We start from the raw sequence: 7,307 nt of genomic DNA, 5'->3' as shown, positions 1-7,307 counted from the left end.
TATCTGACAAATTACTACAGCACTGGGTAGTGAATTTGTTTCTTTCCAGGGTTATCGAGTTGTACGTAAGGCACATAGCTCTTAGGTTAGTATAGAATAAATATATACATTCATAGAGTCGTATGCAAATACGAGCTTGGTCTAGTCCTTCGACTCAGATCAATTGGTCACGACGCTGCTGATGCTTGCCTGTGAGGGAGACAGATGAAAAAGGGCGTGGTAGGGTGGGACGTGAGGAGAACAGATGATCAGAAGGATCTTCTGTTCTTCACTTTATATACCCTACTGTGTATAAAGTTCAGAGGAGTCATGTGAACTGGAATGACGGGAAATGAGTCATTCTAGAGAACATGATGACTCAAACATAAATCGCAATTGTAAAAATTGCAGCATTTATGTTGTTGCACTTCCAGCCCATTGAAGTAGCTGTCTTGATGAGTAGGAATTATTGCCCTGACATAGGGTTTCACTGATCCCTGTTTGATCCCTAGATAGCACTGATAATTCGCTGGGGCATAGTGATAGCCAAGGCACTTGCGGCGAAACCACGCCGAAAGGAGTGAGAGGTTAGTGGCGTTATCAATTCCTGTGGGATGCCTGCTGCCACAAACTGGTACTTCAGATCCGCCCAGAAATGTATGCGTTGCGCCGTGGTGGTGGTAACGTCCTCCACCTCATCAGAGTCCACCGTGGATACTAGGTTGCCACGGAAGTGCTGTTGTCCCAAAATCCGGAGGGCCTGTTGCAAGTGAACTTAGAGACTTGAGGCTGGACTGGCCGCGCATGCGTTGCAAAAGTGTTTGTGCTGCGATTATGTCGTTTTTTACCGACGAGTGTTGTAAAAATTGTTGTGTCCGATTCGTTAAATGTGATATGAATCGGCCTGAAGTTATTCATATATGAGATCCTTGGTCCTACCAGGAAGAAGAACACTATCAAAGCACGCCAGTGCACCGAGACCGCCGAACAAGAGTAGACAGCCGATATCCAACCGGCATAAATGAGTGCTGGCTCATCTGGGATAGTGGCGCGCCCGTCAAGAATAAAAAATAACTTATATACGGTCTTCAATTCGCCCCATATGGCCGTGGTCATCTCGTTCGGGTGTGTTGACTGTGAACGGAGTATGCTGCTCCACTTTAGCATGGCGGCGCTGACTATATGCGTCTGTGGCGGTTTCATATTCAGGTCATTCATGAGATATATGAGGTATCGAATAGCAGCGTCGCGTGTATCTGGGGGTGTGTCCCGTGAAAGACCGATCAGGGGTGCAATTCGACGAAATCGATTAATCTCTGTTGTGTACTGCCTCGCTGTGCCATCCGTAATACCGCATACAGTGAACCAGTCGTGACAAGTAGATATATTGAAAGCACCTAACTTGAAGGGGCGATTAGAACGGCCACGAATTGCCAAGGAGGAGTTGTGGACGTCGCCCTGAGCCAACAGTTGGAGTTTGACCGCCATGTTGCGAAGATCCGGCCACCACGGGGCTTTGAGCCATAACGGCGCTATCAGTATTGCGGATGCTGATTGTGCTCGAAGTTCCTGTAGTGTGTGTGCCACCATGGTTCTGGGGGTGTGAGCAGGTGCACTTCTTTGTTCCAGCGATGATGGTACGCATGTACTTGTGCCAGAGCTCCGTGGTGGGCCAGTTGCTGGTAATAAGCGGCCGGAAATAGATCCTTCGTCTGATGTTTGATAGTTGGTGCCCAATCCGAATACAGCTGGAGAACCACCTGTGGATCGCGTGTCCAATTATATTGTATCAATTTCTCTGATCGGCTCAGTCGGTCTGCTGCCGAGTTGAGTGCTCCTGGGAGATAGGCAATGGCTGCTGGCCATCCGGCTTGCAGACGGTGGATTGTTGATGTCAACGTCCACAACTCCTGGTTCATGAGGTAACTGCCTGATTGGCGGCGTCGTAGCGCTGCCAATACAGATGTGGAGTCTGCTAGCACTAAGATAGGCTGCTGGAGACTCAATTGCTGTCGATTCGAAAAAAGAAGTAGACAGCGAATTTTGGCCCGTAATTCCAGTGCTGAGATCGGCCAAGTTGCTTCTGTTGGAGACCAACGCCAGGCATGTGTCCACGTTTGGCTGTGAATGGTCAGTGTGCCTCCCCCTCCCAGTTTCGACGCATCCGTCGTTAGTGAGTGGTTGTGGGGAATCTGAATGAAGATCTCTCGAGGTTGACGATGTGTTAGTGCGTACACTGATTTCTCCAATTTTCGAAACCCTGAGCCCGATAGTCGAACTTTTGTATGCCACGGGTTGTTCTGACGGGCCTGAGACGTTATCTTGGCTTGCCGCCGTAAATCCGCAAGAAATGGGCGCGCTGTGGGTACGACGAAGGTTGCCCACTGCATGAGCCCTAGGTATCTCTGCCACTGTTTGACTCCAATCCATCGCTGTTGGCTCAGAATCCGACGCTGTATGATTACTGACGCAGTCCCGCTAGTTTGTGTGCAAACCCCTGCGTCAGGCGAAATTGTCCCAGTTCGATATTTACGTTTACTCCCAGGTGGTCGGTTGTCCGTACTGGAGTGAAGAAGTGACCCTTCTCCAGTGCCAGTCGTAAACCTAACTTGAGCACCATTGCGTTTATGAAGTTCCGGTGCTCGAGAATCAATTGTGCTGAACTCAATAACATCAGATCGTCCGCGTACAGAAGGAATCGGATCCCCTTGTCTCGGACCAACTTCCGGAAGACGTCCATCAGGCAATTGAAACAGTAAGGACTGAAAGTTGCCCCCATCGGCAGGGCCAAATATTCCTACAGCTGACCTTGCGGTCCCCGTATTTGCCACCACTTCGGATCTCGGTTGCGGAGGGCGAAGAACCCATCCCGAAAATCCGTGGTCACCATATGATCGGATGGTCTAGCTGTTGTGCACAGTAACTCTAGTCCCTCTCCATCTTGAATTTCGGGGTGTGTGAATGATTGTTGAGAAGTGTTAGACTGACTATTACGCGTGCTCGATCCCGTGATTTTGCGAGGGTGAAACTGTCGTGCACGCAGAAGGCTTGATCTTCGCTGATAAGGCGTAGATAACCCAGTTCCTCTTGTCTGTTATATTCTGCGACGGCGATTTCTTCGCTGACCTTGTGAATGCTCCCGCCTGCTCGGTTTGGGCGGACCATCTGGCACCCACAGGATGGGAACTCCACAGCGGATCCATTGTATGACCTTCTTAGGGGCACCAGCCCCCCTCCAGGCGGCGAGATTATTCCGCACAGATGCAAATAGAGGTGGTAGTAGCGTTGTCTTGGTCGATACTGAGGTATCGCATCCAGGCATGTATGGTTATATCTTGTGTAAAATATATGCGTATATAAAATTTTGAACAGTTACCTATTTCTCGAACGGATTGGTAGATACTTTGAACGGATTGGAACTTTCCTTATTCGCATTGTTCTTATTGGCACCGTTGCGTCCACCTACACTGCCTCTTTCCCTTCCTCGAGAGCGATCGGTCTGTACCGCGTTAGGTGCGTTCTGTGGAGGTCCGTGCTTATTAGCGTGTTCGCGTCTAGTGTCAAATTGACGATTTTGATGAGAAGCACCTCTGATGAGGTCAAATTTTTGCTTCTTCTGCAGCACGGCTCTAAAAGTTTCGGCGTAGTCACCGGTGATGCCATGTGCTGCTCGGTGCTTATTCTCGACGAGAGTAGCTACCGCCGCACCTTGCTTGATGCAGATCCACTTGCCTTCGCAGCTGTGTATGATGTCTGAAACTAGTTCATAGACAACACCTTGGAGTGCTGACAGCTGTTCTTCGGGGACGGAGCAACAACCGCTGACTGATTCAAGCCTCGAAGAAGCCAATTATAGTGTGTGATGTGATCGATGAGTTCTCGCTGAACTGGCTGATGCAGGGGCGTGAAGGCAAACCTCCTGGGAAATCGACGTTCTGACAGAAAAGCGCGGAGAAGAGCTCGATGGGCTCACCTATGGACACCGGTGATTCGGGTGCAACCTTGGTTTGGAACCACGGCGCAAATGCGCGATTGTTGCTGATAGGGTGGGCAGTTCTATAGTTCATCAACAAAGTTGGGTGGGAATAGTCAGGTACCAAATAGCCAGTGTTCGCGAACGCCTGAAGAGCGTTCATTTGCGTCCGTAGGGCTGTGGTCGTCGGATCTTGCGCCAATAGTTCCAGTTGGTTACCCTGGACACCAAGTTGATTCTGCAGGGCTGTAATAACCTCTTGCTGTTGTCGCAGAACTTGGCTTATTTCTTGGTCCGCCATATTACGATGTGATCTGCCGGAGGGGTAGTAAAGTCTACTCTCACAATTGACGTGAGGAGAACAGATGATCAGAAGGATCTTCTGTTCTTCACTTTATATACCCTACTGTGTATAAAGTTCAGAGGAGTCATGTGAACTGGAATGACGAGAAATGAGTCATTCCAGAGAACATTATGACACAAACATAAATCGCATTTGTAAAAATTGCAGCAATTTGACAGTAAAAAGTATTAATTATGAATAGGACGACGGGACTGAAAAGTTTAATTTTAGTCAAGCATACAACAGAATAGCAAAAAGGGACTAAAAAAATTACTGGGGGTAAAATCCTACTAGGCTAAAAAAATGCTTATAGCGAAGCTTCAATTCGGAATCTGACTATATTGGTGAGTTTATCTCATTCAGTTTAAATATAAATAGTCAGGGGACTGAGAGCTTAATTTCAATTATCTAAATATATCGAGGGGCACATTTTACTATTCATATTAACATAAATAGAAACGTTTCAGATGTTTGAGTGGCGGAGATATAGCTGACAAGGGTACGTGTATGACGGGATTTCTATGACTGTCTGAATATTAAAGTTAAGGTAAAAATAGCTCTAGAATTGTTGCTGCTGTCGGCGAATTTAACACAATGGACTTTCCATTTTTTTTCTAATGAGTCTATGTGCCTTCTTGACCATTTATCATAGTGTAAGATGGAACTACTTTATTCTTTATCACTTAAAGTCATAGCGCGCTCAAACGGCTACATATAAGCACATACATATACACATTGCCGTGTCTGCAATCCCAAACACACATTCGCATGTGTTGACGTGTATGAAATACGTGTACAAGCTATCTTTGACGCTATATGCTACATATATATCCGCTTTATTCGAGTGCTACTACTATGTACAGTCTCGCAGGGACTCAAATCTAGCCCCGCACTTCCACACTGCGCTTGAACTCCACAATATTCCGTCCGCGTCCCTTTGCGATGTCCTCGACAGTTCTGTATTGGGTGTGGCGAGTGAAAGTTTAGGTTACCTACTGGAACAATTAGGATAGCCAATCAGGGGATGCACCCTGATTTCTAGGGTTTAGGGCTAGGGTTGTCTAAAACCCTACCCCACAGCGACCCAACTGGCTTGTTCCTACCCACCAAGGCGCTCAGTTTCTCGCACACACCAAATACCTCTCACAAACACGCGTTTGCAGCTGAGGCTGCGTGACTATGAACCGGCGTATGTATCTGAGGGTCATGAGCATACACGATGGTTTCTGAGCCCAGACCTACTCTAGCATCTACTCTCCAGTTGTATAAAACTTACTTGCAAGATTGATTGACAACATACCTTGATGCCCTATTGCAAGCGGCGCATTTGACCACCATACTCAGTATCAGCATACACAAATCTCGTCAGTATCAGTATACACAAATCTCTTCGAAGCGCCTTGGACAACACATATCACACAAACAAAGCTAAGACACTCACAGACAAGTAAACCTAAGACCCCTACTCTACACCCAGAGACCCCAACAAGTGCACGTGAGCCAGTGTTTGTAGGGACGTACCTGTGCTTAGAGATAGCGATGAAGAAGGCCTTGACAATGTTGAGGGGGATGGTGCTTCCCACGATGTTAGAACTAATGTCGTGCACACCCGCAAGCTCACACAGATCTTGGACGATCTCGTGTGCCACAGTGCCGTGTCCTGCGAGGCGGATATGAACAATTAGAGGAGAAATATATGAATATAACAAGTATGTAACAAATATATGAATAGTACAAGTATATAACTAATATATAAATTTATCGAGTATATAACTAATATAAATATAACAAGTATATAAATATAACAAGTATGTAACAACAATGTGGATTACAACAACTGTATAGAGGTGGCATGGAGTGGGTGCACTCAGCAACCACAAGATAGTCAATGCTCGCACACGGGCTGTGCCCAGAGCTCAAGTCTAAGTGTACGAATGTACACAACTGAAGTTCACAATACAGCTCACTCATCCATACACAGCAGAACAAGAAGTCAAACGAGTATGTAGGGGAAGACGCCGTCCACAGCAGTGTTTACGGTAACAACACTCTACAGACATACTTCGTGTGCACTCGACATTGTCTGATTGCACACTCAAGAGGAGGCGAGTGCTTGAGGTTATGCACGCCACATAGGTGTACAGAAATCGTGGATGCGTATCAGTATAGGATGATACGAGCATATAGTGATATGCAATTTTACACATGCACACACACACAAACAGACAAACAAACACAGGCAGACAGACAGACACAGACACAGACACACACACATATATATATATATATACATATATGTATATGCATATAACACACAAATAAATACGTTTATCTATATAAATTGAAACATATCGTGTAGATCCATTCGCCGAGCCACATACCGACACGGGACGGGCGCAGATACAGGCGAGTCTTCTTGAACTTGACGTAGATGGGGTGTGTGATGGTGTGGTCATTGTATCTGCGCACATGGACCAGCTTACGGATGGCTCGCCTGAAGGCTTTGTCCACACTCAGATCAGGGGTGTACGACTTTCCAGTGGAGTATCCCAGGGCTCTGTAAGTGGGCGATTTGGAGAGATTTGATTGGTTAGTATATATAACAAACGGGGTTGCTTGCCGTCCGTGGTAGGTAGCCTATTCATGGAGCTGTTTGCGGAGTTAATATCCGTCTGGAGCGTTGGTCCAAGTTGCAGGATTATATACATATATTTATGTATGTACGTGTACAATTCACATCCATAGCCATACACACACCCACATATATATAGACATAGGCATAGCTATAGACAGATACATACAGATACACACACACACATATATATATATGTATACATACATACATATACAGATACACACACATATACATACATACATATTATATATAAAAGGCATATATATATATATCTATATCTATATAGTTCAGCAACACACGCAGTCAATTTTCCATATATAGTAAGGTATATATATATATATATATATATATATATACACACACACACACACTATATA

At 46.0% G+C, this 7,307-nt stretch overlaps 4 protein-coding genes across 4 annotated transcripts; all 4 read right to left on the bottom strand.

The window, feature by feature from the left end:
• Nucleotides 1-487: 487 nt before the first annotated feature.
• SARC_11014 (hypothetical protein) lies at nt 488-1,467 on the bottom strand (the record flags this gene model as incomplete). The annotated part of the gene is made up of 2 exons (XM_014294916.1): nt 488-739; nt 919-1,467. The coding sequence occupies 2 exons, from the start codon at nt 1,465-1,467 to the stop codon at nt 488-490; spliced, it is 801 nt and encodes a 266-aa protein (XP_014150391.1).
• Nucleotides 1,468-2,969: 1,502 nt separating this feature from the next.
• SARC_11013 (hypothetical protein) lies at nt 2,970-3,182 on the bottom strand (the record flags this gene model as incomplete). Its single annotated transcript, XM_014294915.1, has 1 exon — nt 2,970-3,182. One exon carries the CDS (start codon nt 3,180-3,182, stop codon nt 2,970-2,972), a length of 213 nt encoding a protein of 70 aa, XP_014150390.1.
• Nucleotides 3,183-3,355: 173 nt separating this feature from the next.
• Nucleotides 3,356-4,253, bottom strand: SARC_11012 (hypothetical protein; the record flags this gene model as incomplete). Its single annotated transcript, XM_014294914.1, has 2 exons — nt 3,356-3,777; nt 3,896-4,253. 2 exons carry the CDS (start codon nt 4,251-4,253, stop codon nt 3,356-3,358), a joined length of 780 nt encoding a protein of 259 aa, XP_014150389.1.
• A 923-nt stretch (nt 4,254-5,176) lies between these two features.
• SARC_11011 (hypothetical protein) lies at nt 5,177-6,852 on the bottom strand (the record flags this gene model as incomplete). The annotated part of the gene is made up of 3 exons (XM_014294913.1): nt 5,177-5,252; nt 5,817-5,955; nt 6,677-6,852. Coding segments are annotated over 3 exons (391 nt in total), but the record flags the coding sequence as incomplete, so codon positions are not given.
• Nucleotides 6,853-7,307: the final 455 nt, after the last annotated feature.

Source organism: Sphaeroforma arctica (assembly GCF_001186125.1).
Source record: "Sphaeroforma arctica JP610 unplaced genomic scaffold supercont1.1488, whole genome shotgun sequence".
NCBI classification, from domain to species: Eukaryota; class Ichthyosporea; order Ichthyophonida; genus Sphaeroforma; species Sphaeroforma arctica.
Note: the sequence above shows the minus strand (reverse complement) of the source record. Positions and strands in the feature narration are given on the sequence as shown.